The sequence below is a fragment of the Pyxicephalus adspersus genome, chromosome 2, assembly GCF_032062135.1.
Source record: "Pyxicephalus adspersus chromosome 2, UCB_Pads_2.0, whole genome shotgun sequence".
Taxonomy (NCBI): Eukaryota; Metazoa; Chordata; class Amphibia; order Anura; family Pyxicephalidae; genus Pyxicephalus; species Pyxicephalus adspersus.
Window position 1 is genome coordinate 137,059,399 of NC_092859.1, and position 19,649 is coordinate 137,079,047.

A 19,649-nucleotide genomic window follows, 5' to 3' on the forward strand; every position below is an offset into this window, starting at 1 on the left:
GTTGGAAAGGATTGTTTATGATCCTTTTAAATGACAAAAGACTGAACGATGCATGAATGCATGAACGAGTGCTGTACATACATCACGGTTCTGCTCTAAGGAGAGGGGAGGGGGGAGAACAACGGAATGGCACCCCACTGCTCCCTCTCATTACGATCGTTCGTCGTCTGTGGATCTGCCAGGACGGCCGTTGCTACAACGAGCGCTGTACACATGATGGAATCTGAGGCAATTATCGGACAAGAATTATCTGACATGTGTATATAGCCTTTGAGACAAGGAGGTCAAGGGAAATTCCCCTATATAATATAAAGGTTGGGCATATAGCCTCCAGAAGTCAACATGTACCTATCACCCATGCTACATTATTAGAATCAATGTGCTATTAGGTATAATTCAAGTGGACTGCACTGCAGCATCACGCACCACCAGTAGTTGCAGCTTTATAAATTTTACTATGACATTCACAAGGCACTCATTTGTACCTCCCTCCACTTCACCTTAACAAGGTTATATAGATATATCTATGGTAAACCAAGGATACTATAAGGTGCAGGCTTACGGTTACTCCATGCTTCGGAGCGCTACATTTATGATATGAATTCTTCTTTTTGTGCCAAGGTCAGGAGCATGTAAGGGAAAGGTAAGAGAGCTCCCCTGACATATCTTCTCGCTGTGCTCTTAATGCACCTAACTGCTTCACACTTCCTCTCACAGCCACATAACCCTGGGGCCTCTCAACAAGAAAACAAAGTCAGAAATTAGTGCCAGCTGAGTGTGTTTTGTGTGCATATCCAGGTCAGTGCGTGTGAGAAGGAAGAACAGTAAATAAGAGTCACAACTTGGGACTCTAATGTGTTGCTCCCTCTTGCCTACTATGGACCAAAAACACAGAACTTCTCAGCTACAGCTACACATTATTCAGTGATGAGTTGATGCTGATGACAGGGTTAAAATGGGATATGTTTTCCACAAAAGCAGATTGATAAATAAGGGATAGAGATGTCTTCTTTCCTGGATTTAATCCCGCATTCCAATTAGCAGATGGATTCATCTTTCAAGTGCCAATCCGTTTAATGCACACCTGGGATCTGCCTTCATGCCATCAAAAGGACCCTCAATTTAATTACTGTCCAACTAAATATTCGTGTGAGATGAGTTCCATTTAACCCATCAAAGGCTACAGGTATTTGTTACAAGTGGCTGTCTGGGAATTCCTAGTGAAATGAACGGTATGGCATAAGTATATAGAAGCCTATAAAAAAAAGTATGAAAAATGTATAAGAATAACTGTGCTGTCTATAGTGATCAACTAAATGTATGTATATTCCAAAATATCTATTCTCCAAGACTGACAACGCACTCAAGGATTTTGTCAATACCCAGCAGAGTGACGCTTGTTGTCCATAGCGAATCAAGGTATTACAATAAATTTTTTTTATGGGTATAATACACAAACTTCAAGTAGTGTGTTGTCTAGCACTTTAACTGATACCTATGAAAAATTTGCAAACATTTAGGAACCCAGTTGGCAGTATTCACTATCTAATGTGACCCCAGCCCCAATACTACAACTGTAGTAAACATAGGTTTCAGTCTATAGATGGTTTAACAGACCTAATCTTTGATATGGATGTCAACCCCCGGATTTTGACTTACTCAATGTACTCTATCCTGCCCTAAATCTTGTATGCATATTGTTTTTGTAAGGGAAATTATTGTACCATAAATAAAAAACTATTGAAACCAAACCATGTAGTGTGCTTTCATGAATGTATTTGGCACTAAATAATATTGAGGTATAAACACTTGCATTTATCACCAGGAACAAAGTTTCTATGTGCTGCAAACGTTCAACTGAGGGCATAAAAAGATCTCAGATAGTCCTGGTCATATTTATTAAGTCTATACTAAGATTATGGTTATAGAAACCAAGCAAATTTGCATTCTTTACCTTTCAGTTATTGGTACAGAGTTCAAGAGATGTTGAAGACAACTGCGATAAATTAATAAATATTGGGCATGGAATTTTTTTTCAATAACAATATCCAAATATCACTTTGAAAAAAAAATACTTTGTGAAGGATGAGCGTGACCTCATCCACTTAAATCTCCATATTGGTCAATGATGCAGCCCACAGATCCTTTTTTGGTTAGCAAGGATAATCACCACACAGAGCAGAGGGGCTTATACGATGAAAATCTAAAACACATCTTTACCAAGAAAAGCATAATTTTGCAGCCTATTGTACTTGTTTCCACTGAAGGTAACCTGAGTTCAGGTAACCTAGTTTCAAAACTAACAAGTTTATATAAAAAGAAATGTATGCAGTTATAAAATCTATCATGCAATACAAGCACAGTACACAGAAGACACAGCAACTTTTAACTTACCGCCATATAAGCATTTGTACCCACATAGGTCTTGGCAATTGAATTCACTAGCTGGGAAAAAAGGAAATGAGGGTGTTAAACTGACAACAGCATAAAACGGGCAATTATTTCTCATTTAATCCACCCATCAAGCAAAAGCGAAATAGAATAGAGTGATGATATAAAAGACAGAATAAAAAATATATAGAGTGCTTTTATCTACAGGCATTAAACAGAGGATGATTACACTTCTCGCTTTCCTTTATACACAACGCATGTGTTAACCATGACAAAGCCTTATTCAGTTGCTATTCAAGCTATCCAGCAACCTGGCATTTGTATGTTATCAAGATTGTAGCAAATATTCTGCAATAAATAAGTTACAGTAAGCTATAGTGATTTAGCGAGCACTTAAAACAAAGATGATGCCATTGGATAACATCATAAGGTTTCCAAATGTATAGTTCATGTTAAAGATGTACTTGAAAAGTTACAATATTTAAGAAACACTTGAGTAAAGAAGGCGATGAAAAGAGATAAGAACTGTCACTGCCTTCAGTCACATTTTATTTGAATAATAATAGGGTGGAAGTTAAAACATGGTTATCAGAGCACAGGCCCCATTTTTTTCCCCAGTAATAATTATAATATGTGGTAAAAGATTCCTAGTCATATGATTCATGACATCCGTTTAACCTTTCTTGCGTTTCTTTTGCATCTGAAGCTCAGATGGCCAGTGCATATTGTTTATCTGCTAGGTATCACAATAGAGGTCTGTGATGGTCAGGGAAGAACACCATTTCTGTGATTACTGCTCATTACCCATTTGTGCTGTAGGTACAAAATAATTAAAAAGTTCATGCAAAATTGAGCATGCAGCGATGACAATGTCAAGGTGCCATGGGGTAATTTCTAGGCTTGCCTGGACCAGGCTTTACACATGTGTAAATTTTGGGGGTAATCTGTAACAAAGAAAGATTTGAGATTCAACTAATAATCAAACCCATTGCAGACATTTATGGTGTTGGTAAAAGTGTCACAATATTGTAAAGACCCTGACTGACATACACTGCTCGCAAGAGAAGACAGACACAGCTAAAGACACAATACGACAGCCTGTATGAGTGAGTCTGGCAGTGCAGCAGGTGGGGCCAAATAGAATAGCTAGTGGCCCCCTGAGCCTTGCGGCCTCTATCTAGAGAAGAAGCCCATTCAAAGTGACATGACAGGAAGGTCAGGGGTCAGCCTGATGGGTGATCTCTAGGGAAGCATAGAGATGGAAATTAATTACAATTTGGGGGGAGGGTCTTGCCCAGACTTTGCGGTCTTTGTTTTGCTCAACATTCATTTTTATTAATTATTATTATTTTTGATAACAGTCTCCCCTGGAAGCCTCCCCCCCCACCTCATTCTTTTGTGTGGACAGAACCGATCTTCCCCTAACTCCCCAGAAGGCATATTAATGAGGCCACAATCCCATTAGCAATTACTGCATCATCTGTTACTCAATTTAACCTCTTGGTTGCTGGAGAGACCAGTGATGTCCAGCAATTCACACAAATGCTTTTGAAGTGATAAGTGACAGCCCAGTCATTTCTAGTTTTGGTGACAGTGTCCTATCATCAAGCTGTAGTTGATCGGGGTGACATGAAGGTTTGGATGTTACCCATCTCGTTAATGACCAGGCATACTTACTTGTATGCTAACACCAAAATCACACAGCTTCACCTGTCCACGGGTGTTCACCAGCATATTAGAGGGCTTAACATCTGCAACGAAACATATATGAATAGATGTTGTGATCAGTTAGAATATGCAGAAGATATTTCTAAAACATGTGTCCCAAACGTTTCCTTTATCAATCCTAATGTTAGTTGAAGGACTTTTAAAAGAGGTTTTTGGGAGGCTATTAATTGACAATTAATTGAGTGGTTCTATACAAAATATTCAAGATAAGGTGATTGATATGGGACAATACTATACTTCCAGTACATTTCTATTTCCCGTCTTAGGATAAGTGTCCACAGGTATTGTTATTCAGGGTTTGATGTTTTTGGACTGCACCTTAAGCGTAGGTCATCATAATCCCTTTGACTTTAAATGAGCAACACACATGACAGAACAGAGACTACGTTTGAACTGCTGTTACAGATGCAACATACCCTATTTAGGTGCATTTGAACCTACACAAAGCAGGTCAAATGCAGGCTTTTTTTGTCAGATATTGTTGCCTTTCAAACGAGTTGCAATCGCTACTGAAATACAAATATGTCTGAATGATAGTCACAGCACTAAAACCTGCACCTTAAATATTACGCTGTTTCATTAACTCTTGCTCAGCATTGTGTGGTGCCAGTTTTTTTCCATGTTCCTACCCAAGAATGCCTTTACCGAATGCATTTCATGTAATGCTTATTTATTTTATTGGGAAGGGGGGAGATTCCATTTGAGAAGCTTAGGTAAATAATCTAATAACTTTATAAGCAATTAATTTTTATCTGGCATTTAACCATCCAATATGATTTTTTGCCAAAGTTTTAGTTTCCTTCCTGCTAGGTTTAATAACTCAACATATTGTTGTGTTATCAACACAAAAAGCCACAATACACCATACTCCATCTACCACTTGAACAATGAAATTAAAAACAACCTTTCCCAAAACTGGTTTAAAACAACCATGGGAAAATTTGGCCCATTAGAATATGTTCTAGTAGCAACTACCCTATGAGTCTGTCCTCTTTCAGTTTATTATTTGTTCTTCCTCAGTTCCTAACTATTGTACCAACCTGGGTGTCAAATGATTTCAAATGTTTCAAATAGATCACATTAGAAGCACAACATCCGGTTTTGAACCTAACTTCATTTGCATGCAAGAATAAACTGACAATATGCAAAAGGGGTGAAGTTTTACTGAAACGATTGCTTTGTCCATACCACAGATAAATACAAGTGTAGAATGCAAATACAGCTAACTTTTTAAAATAAAACTAGGATCCTTGTTATAAAAACGCATTAGGTGTTTTAAAGAAAATTGCAGGTATCTCTCGCAAAGGTGTGAAAGGTCTCCTTAACATTCCAAGATTTACACTAGTAGGTAGCTGTGGAGGGGCCACGATTGGTACACATATGTATTATTTCTCTAAAAGACAGCTGGTAATTTATTAAATTATGGTTTACAAAAAATCTGAAAACAACTGTTTAGGTAAAAACCATCCTGCCCTGAATGCAGACCTGAATGACTGGAATTGGATGAGCTGTCTTTTTTTTTCTGTAACCAAAACTTTTTTTCTAACCTTCTTCCTAATATATTTATACAGCTCTCCACAGAGGAGGTTGTGTTTACAGTGTCTCTTTCATGAGAAAAGTAAGGGGACTGCTGTTGCTGGACATATTTTTGAAATGCTAGTTGGCTCGCTGTGTAAATCATGGCAAAGAACAAGTATGCTTTAAAATGAGTATCAGAATTCCTGATCTCTATGCTAAGTCTAGGTCAGAGGTTTACAAGATCAGCTTTTCAAAATGCACACAGGAAAGTGTCCTACCTCTATGTAAAATCTTTAAACTCCAGAGGTATGTTAGCCCTTTTAGTACCTGTGAAAAGAGAAAGCACTAGTCATGAACATTATCTAGGCAGTGCAGTGGCTGACTCATTAGCAAGTTGGCATCCTAGACTTAAGGTGCGTACACACTTCCAATTTTTATCGTTCCAATCGAACGACGAACGATCGATTGGGCAAAAAATCGTTCGTAAAAAAGTAACCAACGACGCCGACGAACGAGGAAAATTGTTGGAAACGAACGACCGGACCGGCGGATCGGATTGGGCGACGATCGTTGAACATCGTTCGTGTGTACGGTCGTTCGTTGATCGTCCATGGGCTGAGCATGCGTGATGAACGAACGTCCGTTCACTTTCCTGTCGTGCGGATAGTTCCTCTATCGCTTAAACGATCGTATCTATTGTGTGTACAATATCTACGAACGATCGTGTCGTTACCTCTATGTGCAGGATCGGTGCTATACGATCGTTCATATATATCGTGCAGGAACGTTCGTCGTTCGTTTTCCGACGATAATAATTGGAAGTGTGTACGTAGCTTTAAAGTCCTGGATTTATTTCACAAAAAATATATGCTTAGATTATAAATAGTCTCCCTGAACACAAAAAAATATATGCATAGATTATAAGTAATCTCCCTGTGTGGGCATCTTCTACCATTTCAGTAACATAATACCGGGCCATTTGACTTCTCTTTTGCAAACGTTTATTTATACTAGTGACAGGGATTATTAACTGTAAAAACTTCTAGAATAGGGGACTGCCTTGAACGTTCTTTGCAAATTGTTGCAGAATGTTGGCACTAGATATATAGAATAAGTACACTGCTTTTAAAGAGTATCTAAGCCAAAACTATTTTTTTACATATTGGAGGGAGTGGTGGATGGTGGACACTCATGCGTAGACATACCAGACATGGAAGGAAAGCTCTCGGATGCAAAACAAATCTCATCCTATAGAGCTGTCACTGAAACAAGTGTCCTCATTGGAAGATTCAGCTCTTCATGTTGTGGTGATGACTTTAAATTTCCCTTCATCTTATAAGTGGTCACAGGGACAAAGTATATGCATGTGCAGCTCAGCAATTTTGACTGTTAAAGGGAGAGATCAAACAGGCTAACACATTTTAAAGCAGAAGGGACATCACCTGTCCCTTTCTGCAACAAAACCACTCCTGATCGCAAATGCTGTGAAGTTTTGTCCCAGAAATCAGCAAAACTTGTCAAAGGTGAAGTGCTTAAATAGTAGAACCGGTATGTGGCTTCTTTTTTGTATTGTGGAATTGCTGGGAGTGACAATACTTGGATGTCTTAGCGCCTGCAGCTGAGCTTGTTACAACAGTGTAACTTGAATGGCATTGCCAGGCTCCTGAGTACAATAGAAATAAAAAACTGCTAAGAGTTCTAACTTTCTTACAAGCAAAAAACATTTACGTTTTAGATACATATATAATGACATCATACGGTATCTGGTGGGGAAATAGGACTACACAATTGTGACACAATTACAAAATAAATATAACGGCAATCAGAACTATTTACAAATCCAATATGTAAATCTTATTTTATTCGACATAAATACTGCCTTTTACCAGGACAACATTGTGTTAAAGGGGACTTAAACATTGGAATCATTATTTAATTCTCATAATATATCACATTTCACACATACTTTACTGCAAGGTTACGAATGTACAAAGGTCAGGATTGCAAACCTAATATCGATATTGTTAGATACACTCACAGCAACTGAAATTCTTCCCAAAACCTGCTCTGGAATCTTCCTGTATACATCCAGGGATCCTCCTGTGTTGCGAAAGAGAAACCAAATAAATTATACCCTATTACTGTGTTAAATGCAACCACTTGCCCCGAATAGGTAAGCAAGTAAAAGATCATGTAAAGCTTAGTGCTTGACAGGTATGGTATAGTAACGGCTATGTATACTTTGATGTCAGTAGTTACAGAGTCAGTAGCAAACAACAGTTATTAAATAGGTCCATCAAGTTTGTTTTCAAACAAAATTAAGGAATTAAAAATCTATAGGTTTATCCTACAGAAAAGTAATTTTATATAAATTGCCAGATGTTTTGTTGAGATATCACGAAGATTACCCTACATGCTGCTAGACAGGGTTAAATATAGTAGAATGGGGTCCTTCGTAAGGTAGCAGTTTTGTAACTCTCACCACACTTTTTATTCTCATTAATAAGCACTGGAACAATCACACTATGTGGGAGTCCAGTTCTCCTTGCTGAACTTTGTATTCATTTCAGATCATGAAATATGCAAAAGGTGTTCCTGAAACGTACAAAGTTGAGCAGGAACATCCAAAACTCCAAGGTGGACATGAAATGAGTTGAGAATCTAGGCAGAGAAATGTTATTGTTATATCCAGGGTCTGACACTATTTGGCAGACTCAGTCTACCAGGTGCACCTCTTAAGGTGCGTACACAGTTCCAATTTTTATCGTTCCAATCGAACGACGAACGATCGATTGGGCAAAAAATCGTTCGTAAAAAAGTAACCAACGACGCCGACGAACGAGGAAAGTCGCTGGAAACGAACGACCGGACCGGCGGATCGGATTGGACGACGATCGTTGAACATCGTTCGTGTGTACGGTCGTTCGTTGATCGTCCATGTTCAGAGCATGCGTGATGAACGAACGTCCGTTCACTTTCCTGTCGTGCACATAGTTCCTCTATCGCTTAAACGATCGTATCTATTGTGTGTACAATATCTACGAACGATCGTGTCGTTACCTCTATGTGCAGTATCGGTGCTATACGATCGTTCATATATATCGTGCTGGAACGTTCGTCGTTCGTTTTCCGACGATAATAATTGGAAGTGTGTACGTAGCTATACTAAAATACTTCTGTGCCTGGATGACTATCTGGGAGCTGATAATGACTTGTTTTATTGGTGATCCTTTATCTTTCTGCTGTCTTCACTGCTGACTTGGAACTAGTATGCCCATCCATAGCTTAGGGCTTGTTTTAGCAATGTGGCAAGTTTTACTAAACACAAAAGCTTTGCCATTTGTTTTGCAATGCTCTTAAGTTAACAGTTCATTTGAATGGACTGCCAAACACAACAAATCGTACATAAATGAAGGTAAATCTGCATTTTTTAAATTGTACTGCATGGCCACACATCTTGCAGCAGTGCATTTGGGCTGCCATTATCATTAAATTCAATGCACTAGCGTGAAGGAGCCCTCAGATTTTTTTGGTCTGAACTTGTTCCAGGTCATTGGATCTTAAGATAATGAAACCAGAAATATGATAACAGATCTGGAATCTTTTTAGCAATATCAGCTCCTGTAGCTCTTTCTTTAAAGGCCCACCTCAAAGGGGATATGTAGAGAAGTTTAAAGCTATAAACACCTGTCAGATGATTCTCACGACGAATGGTTGTGTTCATCCGGAGTGAAAATCTGATATGTGTGCAGTGGTCTTCCAATGTTCATCAATCTGCCCCGACCAATCAGGAATGACCACTGGGCTTTTCAAGCAAGGAGAGCACAGCCTGGTGCCGCTGACTTGTGTCCTCACCCTCCCCGCTCCATTATACAGAACACAATGTGTGTACAGCGCTCAATAATCTGTCACTGGAGGCGAAAGCTCTTGTCCAGCATCAATCATATAATGCCCATTGGACAGCAGTTCAAGGTTTTAGAAGCATATTACAGTATAGAAAAGTACAATACAGTAGTTTAAGGTGTAGAAGTAATGTGAGAAGTGCAGCAAACTACTAAAGCGTTCACAAATAATCTGAACTCACTACTTGATTTTTACAGTTTACTGTACTTCACAATGTTTACTGTACAATCACAACATTGTGCATACTTAGAGGTTTAAACTCACCATCCATAAACTCTGTACAGATAGAAATCCGATTCTCTGCGAAAAATGCTCCGTAAAATCCGATTATGAACGGAGAATCACACTGTAAACAGAAGAAGAGAGGTGCTGTCAGAAAACAGTGCGCTGTTTGTGACAATTCCCAATGTGGAGTCGCCAAGCTCACGCACCTTGTACAGAATCTCCAGCTCTGACATAATCTGTCTCTGTAGCTCCACAGTAATGTCTAACGGGATGACCTATGGAGAACAGAAACAAAACACTTGTCACTGATTGATACTGTGTGTTTGGCTTGCCACAGATAGCAGCGGTATACTCCATTATAAGCCCTTGAACAAGCCAAGGCTTGTGCTGTCACACTGGCACAAGTGTGCTTTTCTCTGCTTGCTAATGGGAATAAACCATCAGCCCCTATATCAAAGTCTCAGCAAGCAAAGTACAAGAAGATTCAAGCTCCGATTTTCACACTTCACAAGAAAAGAAATCTACGGACACCTATCCTGTATATGTAACACACAGCTTCTCTTCTGTAGATACTGACCCAGGTCATTCCTGCCCAAATTTATTTTAAGGCTGTGGACAGACTTGAGTAGAAGAACTACTCCTGTTTGATTTTTATTGCTGTTCATGAGTTTGTTGAGAAGATTTCACCTTACTTCCTGTCCCTGTCACAGGAGAAGAAAAGAATGTGGGATAAAATATGTTGAAAGCTAAAAGCTGAGTATTGTTTGGGCTGGGAAGTGAGAGGGTCTACCTTTTCCAAAATACAAATACAATTGAATCTAATAGTGTGTATTAAGTAGGACTGCAGCTCCAAAATACCAAAAATTAATTTCCATTCCTTTCCAACAGAATCAGACCAATAAACCAAAAAGGTATACAAAGGGGTTTGCACAGTACTAAAAATTGTACAGTAATCAGTGATCTAATGGTTGACTGATCTTATTGACATGCCAGCAAGGTGTTGATTTGCCTTCCTCTGGATAAGCAGCTTTAAAATTAGATTTTCTTGCTGTGTTAACTCATGTTAATCGATGTAAGTGATACTTACTGCTTACAACTCAATCCCTAAACTTTAGTGTTCATTCCCTACTTTCTTTATGTGACAGAAAAGATAGAAATAGGAGACGCCTGTGCTTGATATGTAATGGGCACAGAATATGTTGCTGCTAGAATGGTCAAAAGGCATAAAAGACAACTGGACAGAATTACAAAAAGAAAGGACCTAACCTAGATAGCTAAACATAAGAACCCAAGCACAACCTAGGCAGCGATGCAGCAGAATGCCTTCCATTAGAACTAAAAGACGTTCTGCGATTCTCCTGAATGCAAAGTGTTACCAGTATATAACCACATTTAATGGCAAACTTTTCACAAGTGTTCATGATAAATTCAGACGCAATGCAATTTGTACCACATAGAGTAGGTTCATGTTAGAGGGCCTGAGGACTAATCAAACCACTTAATGACTGCATTATGCCTGTTTAAGTCCTTATGCACAATTCCCAATAGCGTAAGAATGGTAATCGTCATTGCAACATACAACTAGTTGTTAGACCTTTTTGTCAAAATGAACAAATTAATCAATTATAGTAAAGGTAAATTGTGTACATGTTTTTAAATTTTGGATGGAAAATCCAACATTCTAGAGTTGTTGCTGAATGGTAAATTTACCTTTATTCAGGGGTTCCTGTTCCAGTGACAACTATTTAAAGCAGACATGGGCAAACTATGGCCCGTTGGGCTTTTTAATCCAGTTCGTCAATTATTGGTGCAAAATTGTCTAAGTGGCAAAAAAAAAAGGGTAACCAACAACACTGTTTCCACTGAATTTCAATGTAAGTTTTCTTTTACTATTAGGTAATTAATGGCTTTACACGTAATTTATCTCAGTTCATACGAACACTCTCCATCCATCTGATACAGATTCAGTTTACCTCTTCTGTGGTGTATCTGGGACAGAAGGTGTAGGGAAAACTCCCTAATGAGAGACATACAAAAAGAAGCCTGAATGGGGGATTATTAGTATTACCTACTAGAATTTATATAGCGCCGACATATTACGCAGCGCTGTACAAATTGCACATTCATCTCACTATCTGTCCCTCAAAGGGGCGCACAATCTAAAGTCCCTACCATAGTCACATGTCATTAATACAGACTAAGGTCAATTTTAGGGGGAAGCCAAAAAACCTAACTGCGTGTTTTTGGAATGTAGGAGGAAACTGGTGTACCCGGTGGAATCCCATGCAAACATGGGGAGAACCTACCTTGCAGTTATCATCCTTGCTTAGATTTGAACCTAGTGCTGCAAAGGCCAAAGTGGTAACCACTGAGCAACCATGCTGCCCTTTTCGTATTTCTGTTTAAATTAGGAAAGGGTTTTGGCTTTACATACATTTACTGTTGAATACTGCCACTGCTACATTTATCTTGGGCATCTAAGCTAAAATGGCATTTCAGGAAAGGGTTCATTTTTACGGAAAATAATTTGCTTTCTATGACAGCAGAAAAAAAAGTCCAGGGGCATTATAGCTTTATGAAAACTGCACATTGCAAACACCAAGTTGTATTCCATTTCAAAAGGCACCCACAATACCTGCCTGATTGTAGTGCAGCCTTTCAGTGCAGACCCTGTGTTCCTTGCTGTGCACCAGAGTTCCCCTCTGGCACTGAGAGGGAAAAGACACGCGGTGTCTTGACGTGCATCTTATACAATGCACTCGTATATCTGTGCAGCCGTCAGAACAGACATATAAATTAAGATTTACATGTAGCAGGGGGAGGAATACAGACAAGGATATGCAAAGCATAAATTAAATTTGAGAACGCTGGCATCAAAAGGAATAGAATAAGACGCAACCTGTTTCAATCACTAGCTTGCTTTAGGGTTATTTATAAACGCTCTGACTAATCCAGCTTGTAACTGTAATATAGAACTGCCAAGAGAAATTTAAAACACACTTCCCCAAATCAATAGTCATTTGCCAACTCCACTCACTTACATTTTTCAGTGCAGAAAAACTTGGCAAAAAATAATTTGCCGCTACATCATAGCAATTTTACTCAATTAAAGTGTGAGAGGCATTTAACCTGTGTCAGGTGCAGCCGAGGGAGAAACATACCCTGGAGACAGGTCAAACAGCTGTGTAAGTAAGGGAGGGGGCTCACTCCCATAGGAAATAGTCTGGTTATGTTATTTGAAGGGGCTCTAATAGAACAACAGTCAAAAGAATGGTACTGAGCTAGAATGGGCCGGAACCTGTGGAATGGACTAGAACGGACTAAAATATATTCTTGATCAAATGTAACATTTATGTTTTATAGCATATCCTAATTATTTATTACTATTTGTAGAATATAAATTCAATTGGAAGCTATGACTTTTCTTCATCCCACAAGGCACAAAGTGAACATTAAAGCCACCTTCAAGTCCAAATGATTATTGCTATAACTGGGTTGTCAGACTTTGGCCTCGCTAAACTCTACCACCACCCACATGTCAAAACCAGCATATTCCTTGGTACACATTATTGCACCAATGTAGTGATATGATGTAGGTGACGTATAGAAGGCCTCTACTGGATTTTTACAAAACTTACAGTGATTATTATTACAGGGGTTATTATGCCGGCATTGACTGAATATTTAGTGTTTGGCTGGGTTGGATGAAGGGGGCACAGTCAATTTGGTAATTTTTTGGTAAATTTGGTTTGGCTGAAATAACAATGCCTATAGAGAGAGAAGCAATACAAAGCAGTGGTAGAGAGTAACTGGGAGCAGCACAGGCATGGAAAGGTATCAGTGTGTTCCCACTGTTTCCTCTGTGCACCGCATGCTGCCATTTTATTGAGGGGTCCTCCTTTCTCAAGTTGGGAGGTATATAAGACCTCATGTGATGCACATTTCCAACACACCTACCCTGATCACTCCAGGGCAGGAGCTCTGCCCAAGTTGAACACCTCTTCCATAAAGCTCTTGCAAAACTGCTTCTGTGGCAGCACATACAGGCTGGTGTGAGAGAAGGACACAGTGGGTGTATGTGGAGGGGCTCCTGAATACTGAACTTAATGAAATTGGGTTATCCCTATAGGCATATCTTTTCCTGGTTCTATTACTATACCTTTGGCTATGACCATCCCACATCCTGAGCTTTTCATATCACGCTTGGGCTTTGGAAATTTGTTGAAACGCTACCGTAGATTTAGATGTAGACCTTCAATCCACTTGTTAATAGAAATGTGGCTCTGGGAATCTTTTAAGTCTGCTACCCCTGATATACAGTTTCAAGACAGAAACCACTTATCAGACACATTTGGCCACTATATGCCCAGTGGGCTTTTATAAAGTTACAAATGGGGTAAAAATGACAACCAACACCAAAACTTGGCTCTTCCTATTGGTTCTAAGTGATCTAAAAGCAGCCTAATCAAAGCCTGCACTCCATAAGAAAAAAAGTAAAAGTTCATTACCTTACACCTTCCTGATTAATGTCAGCCTTAGGAAGCCAAACCTTACAATACGCTACTCCAGCTTTATGCAGGGCCAACTCTTCCAAGATTTGGGATTCTCAACGTTTCTGGGTGAACGGTTATGATCTCACTTTTGACTAGGTGAACTTTTTAGAAACCAGGGTGTAAGGTAAGAATTTTCACTTTTTTTCCTTTATTTTTTTCTAGAATTGTCATTTGTGAGTTTTCTTCACTTCCTTTCCATTGTCTTAGGATCAGCGGGTAAGGGGAAATTCTAATGCTTCACTATCAAAATTTAAAAAAACATGACTACAGATACACTTGATTTAAGATTGAGACGCAAAGTCCTGCCAGTCATCAAACTTCTTCTTGGATTTGGATAGTTATCATTAAACAGTATTTATATAGCGCCAACATATTACATAGTGCTGTCTAATAAATAGGGGTTGCAAATGACAGACAGATACAGACAGTGACACATGAGGAGGAGGGGAACCTGCCCAGAAGAGCTTACAAACTAAAAAAGATATTGAGATGATCATCAATGTCAGATTGGTAGCCCAATGGAAAACCCAAGGAGGTTAAGCACTCTTCTGCTTTTGGTTGCCTTTACCTAGCAGTCATCTAGCTGAAAGAAAACATAATCTGTGTAGACATTCACATAATAAAATGAGATCATATGTGATGTCATGTAAAAGTCTGTAGAACTGCAAAACAAGAAAACAGCCCCTTAGTCAATCTAAGCCATCAGTTAAAATGTGAGATTTCAGGTACTGGCAATTAATAGACTTACACTGCTCTGTTTAAATTAGTGGTAGGCCTTTAAACTATACCGTTCTAAATAAAGCAATCTATCACAAGCTGTCACAACAGACCTTGTGCACAAACTGCACCGGAGAAAAACAGAGCGACGAGGTAGACTTCACAGGTCAAATTAGGCTGATGTTCAGTTTTAATTCACTTAATCACCAGCGACATAATTGTCTGCTACAGTAAGTAAACCACTGCAGGGCATAAAATGGGATTACATGTCCACGTGAAAAGGGTTATCTGTCTCCCCATTTCCTATGCGCCGGAGGGGTATTGAATACAAAGAGATGTTACTTTCAGATGATCAAGGAAAATTGCTGGTGACTGCTAAAAGTGGGGAGCAATATAACCCCTTTTATGTTGGCAAGCAGATCTAAACAGGTGAGAAATGCAGACAATGCACTATAAACTCACGCTTTCTCCTATGCTGGAATTAACCTTCTAGACTGATAAATTATGGAGATTGCAGCCTACAAGAAAGATTGTGGTAGCAAATCACATGGGAGAAGATGAAAAGAAAGTGGATAAAAACCAATAGTGATATTGATGTATGCTTTTATTTTCTAACCTGCACCATTACAATGACAGAGGAAGTCTTAATAGTTGCTAAATGGGTGTCAAATACATTTTCTCTATTTTTCAAGTTTTATTGTTTTTGTCTCTAATTGCAAGTTGTCTCTTTTACAGTACAGAGACTATCCAGGACTCTTTAACAGAGGTCTCAATAATGCCTGAAATCTACAATATTATACAAATGACATAAATGTCAACACAGAGAATTATACAAGAACCAGATTCAATCACATTTTTGATCCAGGGCTGTTTGATATCCAATGTAGTTTTGTTTCCGTAAAAATTGTGAGGTGCCCATTGTCAACACAGACTCTAAACTTTGCAATAAGATTTTTTTGACACTTTCCATCATTTCCTTTTTTAACATCATATTTTAAAAAAATGGCTGTCGTGTATGCAAAACTATGGGACCTTTTTCTGAAGCAAAAGTAAGGTCTAACAACTTTATTTGCTTTAAGGCCAGTAAGGTCAAGCCCCATACATTTTAAAAATTAAAGCAAGGAGAGAACTCCTATCCTATGACTTGCCATGTGACCAACCTCTTAAATTTTGATAGAATGTTCTCTGCAGTTTAACCCAGAGAAAACTCCAATTGATATTGAAAGTGAGGGGGCTAAAGGTGAGGAGGGGTGGGTGAGAAGGGGCCGGGGGTGGGTGTTAGGATGGGAAGCAAATGTCACAGGGACTACTAGATTGTAAATTCATCGGGCAGGGTCCTCTCCTCCTGTGTCACTGTCTGTATCTGTCTGTCATTTGCAAACCCTATTTAATGTACAGCGCTGCGTAATATGTTGGCGCTATATAAATCCTGTTTATTAATAATAATAATAATATTAATAATGATAATATTACCAGGGATGGAAGGGGCGTGGAGAGAGGTTGGGGGTGCAGTGGTGGAGAGGGATTGCATAGGGTACAGAGGTAAACCAGTGGGGAAGGGAATTGCAGGGGGTACAGAGGTAATTAAAGATGGAGGATGGTTCAGGGGTAACCAGTAGTTAATGTGGGATGGGGATGAGGGAGCAAAAGTGATAAAAGATTGGTTTGCAGTGGGGGCAGTTGTGGAGCCCAGGTGCAGATGGGTGAGAATGAATACAGAGATGAAAAGCAGAGGTGAGAGGTAACATCCCTGAATATCTTATTAAAGGATGACTCAAAAAGTCAGCTCTCTGTCTATATTCTGTATGCAGAAAAGCATATATAATAGAAAAGTTTAGGTATTAAAAAATGATTGTGCTGAAGTTTATGTTGCATCGGATTGTGAGATTCTATGAGAGATAGTTTGTGACATGACCATGGACTATAATGTGCTGCAGAAGATGTCAGTACTAGATAAATGCTTTTAAATAAATAAATGCACCTGTGAGACGTTTGAAATAGTTATATATTTTTCTGTGTCATGAACTGTGCTATTTGCACTGTGTGGACTAAAATTCTAGTTCACTATGTCCCCTTACGTTCTCCTTCTTTCAGTGCAATATGTTTACACCAATAATTGTTCTCCTTCCTGTACCCAGAGAAAAGAACAATATTCTGATCATCTGTATGTGTTTTCAGTGGGTACAAGGCAAAAATGTCTTTGCAATAAATACACAATTTTGTTACAGGTACAGAAAATGATATAATACAGCAGGTAGGTACAGGTCAGAACATATAATACAGGTAGTCCCGGAGTTAAGGACATCCGACATACAGATGACTGCTGGATACGAACAGGTTTCCCTGCTTTCTCCTATGCAGGACAGAGGCTTGATGGGGGGAGGGGGGCGGTTTGCATGATTTGGAGAAGAAATGTTTTGCTAAAAAAAAAGCTGAGGTTGTGGGTGATTCTAAGAAATGAGCTGATTTGTACCATCTTGTAACTCTTTAATGACCAAGACAATCTGTTTTTTTTGCATATCAAAACACAGCTTGCTCCAGAAGTTAATAATTGTCTAGGCTCCAAAAAGTTTTTTTTTTTGCTTTGATTGTGATTAGCTCACAGTGAGGATTTTAAACAGTAACTGACACCACACTGCCTTATAATATGTTGAGACAAACATCTGTCCTAATTGCATTTATTAAAATAATGTACCTGTTCAGACTTACATACAAATTTAACTTAAGAACAAACCTACAGTCCCTATCTCGTATGTAACCTGGGGACTACCTCTATGCTCCTTTTTGACATGATAAGCTCTGAATTCTTATGCACAGGGTGTCAGCTCTGCCTACTTCATTTCTGATACATTGCAAAGAACACAGACCACTTCCCTTCTCCTCATCTCCATAACATTTTGTACAATACTATAATTTTCTCTAGCCTGAGGTATTAAGTAATAACATACACACTAAGCAACAACATAAAGCATGTAATGTTGTATCAGAATGAGATGACAGTACATCTTACCTTTACAGCCAGTATCTTCCCACTGGAAACGTGATATGCTCTGTAAAAAAGATACATGTTCAATTAAAAAAAAATTGTGACATTTTAATTTTTTGGTTTGGTAGTCTTGGACTGTAAAGAACCTTTATTAGTGTACATATGGTTATTGGGAACAGATAAAAATATACAGCATTCCCAAATTAAAAAAAATATATATCTAAAGCCAAACTATTTTTGTAGTACTGCATAGAGTATGGAAGGATATGGAAGGAAGAACTTTTGTTGGGTTTTACTTAGTATGTGTACCCTCTAGGGAGAGTTATTCCTCTAGCCTGGTGACTGCTGTCACTATAGCAGAAAGTGATGGGAAAACCAATGCTTCTACATTTTTACAAGAGTAAAGCTGCGTACACACGTCAGATTTTTCTCGCCCGATAATCGGCATCGGCCAGATATCGGGCAAGAATCTGGCGTGTGGACAGTCGGCGTCGTTCATCGTCCGTGGATTCGTCCTGGCGGATCCACGACTGATGAACGACGAGCGATCCTAATGCAAGGGAAGGGGGAGAGCGCACAGCAGGGTGCCGCTCCGTCGTTCTCCCCCTCCCCTCTCCAAAGAGCAGAACGGTGCTGTATGTACAGCAGTTCATGCATCGTGTAGTCCTTTGTCATTGGAAAGGATCGTGAAAGATCCTTTCCAATGACAAGAATTGCACGTGTGTACGCAGCTTAAGGGGACATCTTTTAATGGGGACGACTGTTCTGGTAGCAACAACCTTCAATTATCCCTGACCTAAGTAAAACTTTATCTCATGTCCTGTTGCATTCCTGGGGACAGGAAGTAAGAATTCAATTCACTCCCCAATTCAACAAAAACAGCAATGTAGACATGAGTTTAAACCTTTCTTAATACTAAATAAAACAATTTGGATTTTTAGATAAACTTTAAGAAAACATCTAGTCTTTTAACTGCCCAGACTGGAATATTTTACAGGGCTGATCCAACAATGATATCTTGTAGAAAATATGAAAAAATGATTAAAAAAAAAAGACACCGCCCACCAAAAGATAGGAATGGTGCAAATGGATGCACTCCATGTACAGATATGCAAGCTTGTACGAAATTCAGGCCGATGTATTTTTTAGGACTAGATTGTGCACCAACATGTATATGGCAACCCTCTTATATGGGAACCGGTGGTCCGCGGCTCTGTCCCCCGTATGGACACAACCCACCCACTCTCTCATCGAAGGCTCAGACCTGCTTGCTAAACATCCTGGGGGGACAGTTGCGCAGGGCTGTGGTCATAACTTTTGTTGCATCCACAGCCCTGCGCTACTGTCCCCCCAGGATCTATAGCAAAGCAGGGATGAGCCTGTGATGAGAGAATGGGTGGGTTCTGGCATCATGACGTCACTCATGAGTGACAAACAGCTCCCCGCACATGAGAGGTCCAGATTCCGTGGATTTAGTGGTCTGTGAGGTCCGAAATGTTGGCAACCACTAGTCTATGGGATAGCGCCAACATATTACGTAGCGCTGTATATTAAATAGGGGTTACAAATGACACAGATACAGACGGTGGCACAGGAGGAGGACCCTGCCCAGAGGAGCTTAGAAATCT

At 39.3% G+C, this 19,649-nt stretch overlaps 1 protein-coding gene across 1 annotated transcript in view; it reads right to left on the reverse strand.

Moving 5' to 3' along the window:
• The window catches only part of MAP2K5 (mitogen-activated protein kinase kinase 5), a 96,368-nt gene that overhangs the window by 30,972 nt on the left and 45,747 nt on the right, over positions 1-19,649 (reverse strand). Inside the window, exons 9-15 of the mRNA XM_072402587.1 lie at positions 18,046-18,085; positions 9,972-10,040; positions 9,805-9,886; positions 7,676-7,737; positions 5,916-5,964; positions 4,069-4,142; positions 2,395-2,445 (exon numbers count right to left, since the gene is read on the reverse strand). Of these exons, the coding sequence (XP_072258688.1) occupies positions 2,395-2,445; positions 4,069-4,142; positions 5,916-5,964; positions 7,676-7,737; positions 9,805-9,886; positions 9,972-10,040; positions 18,046-18,085 (427 nt within the window). The remainder of the gene's footprint in view (positions 1-2,394; positions 2,446-4,068; positions 4,143-5,915; positions 5,965-7,675; positions 7,738-9,804; positions 9,887-9,971; positions 10,041-18,045; positions 18,086-19,649) is intronic.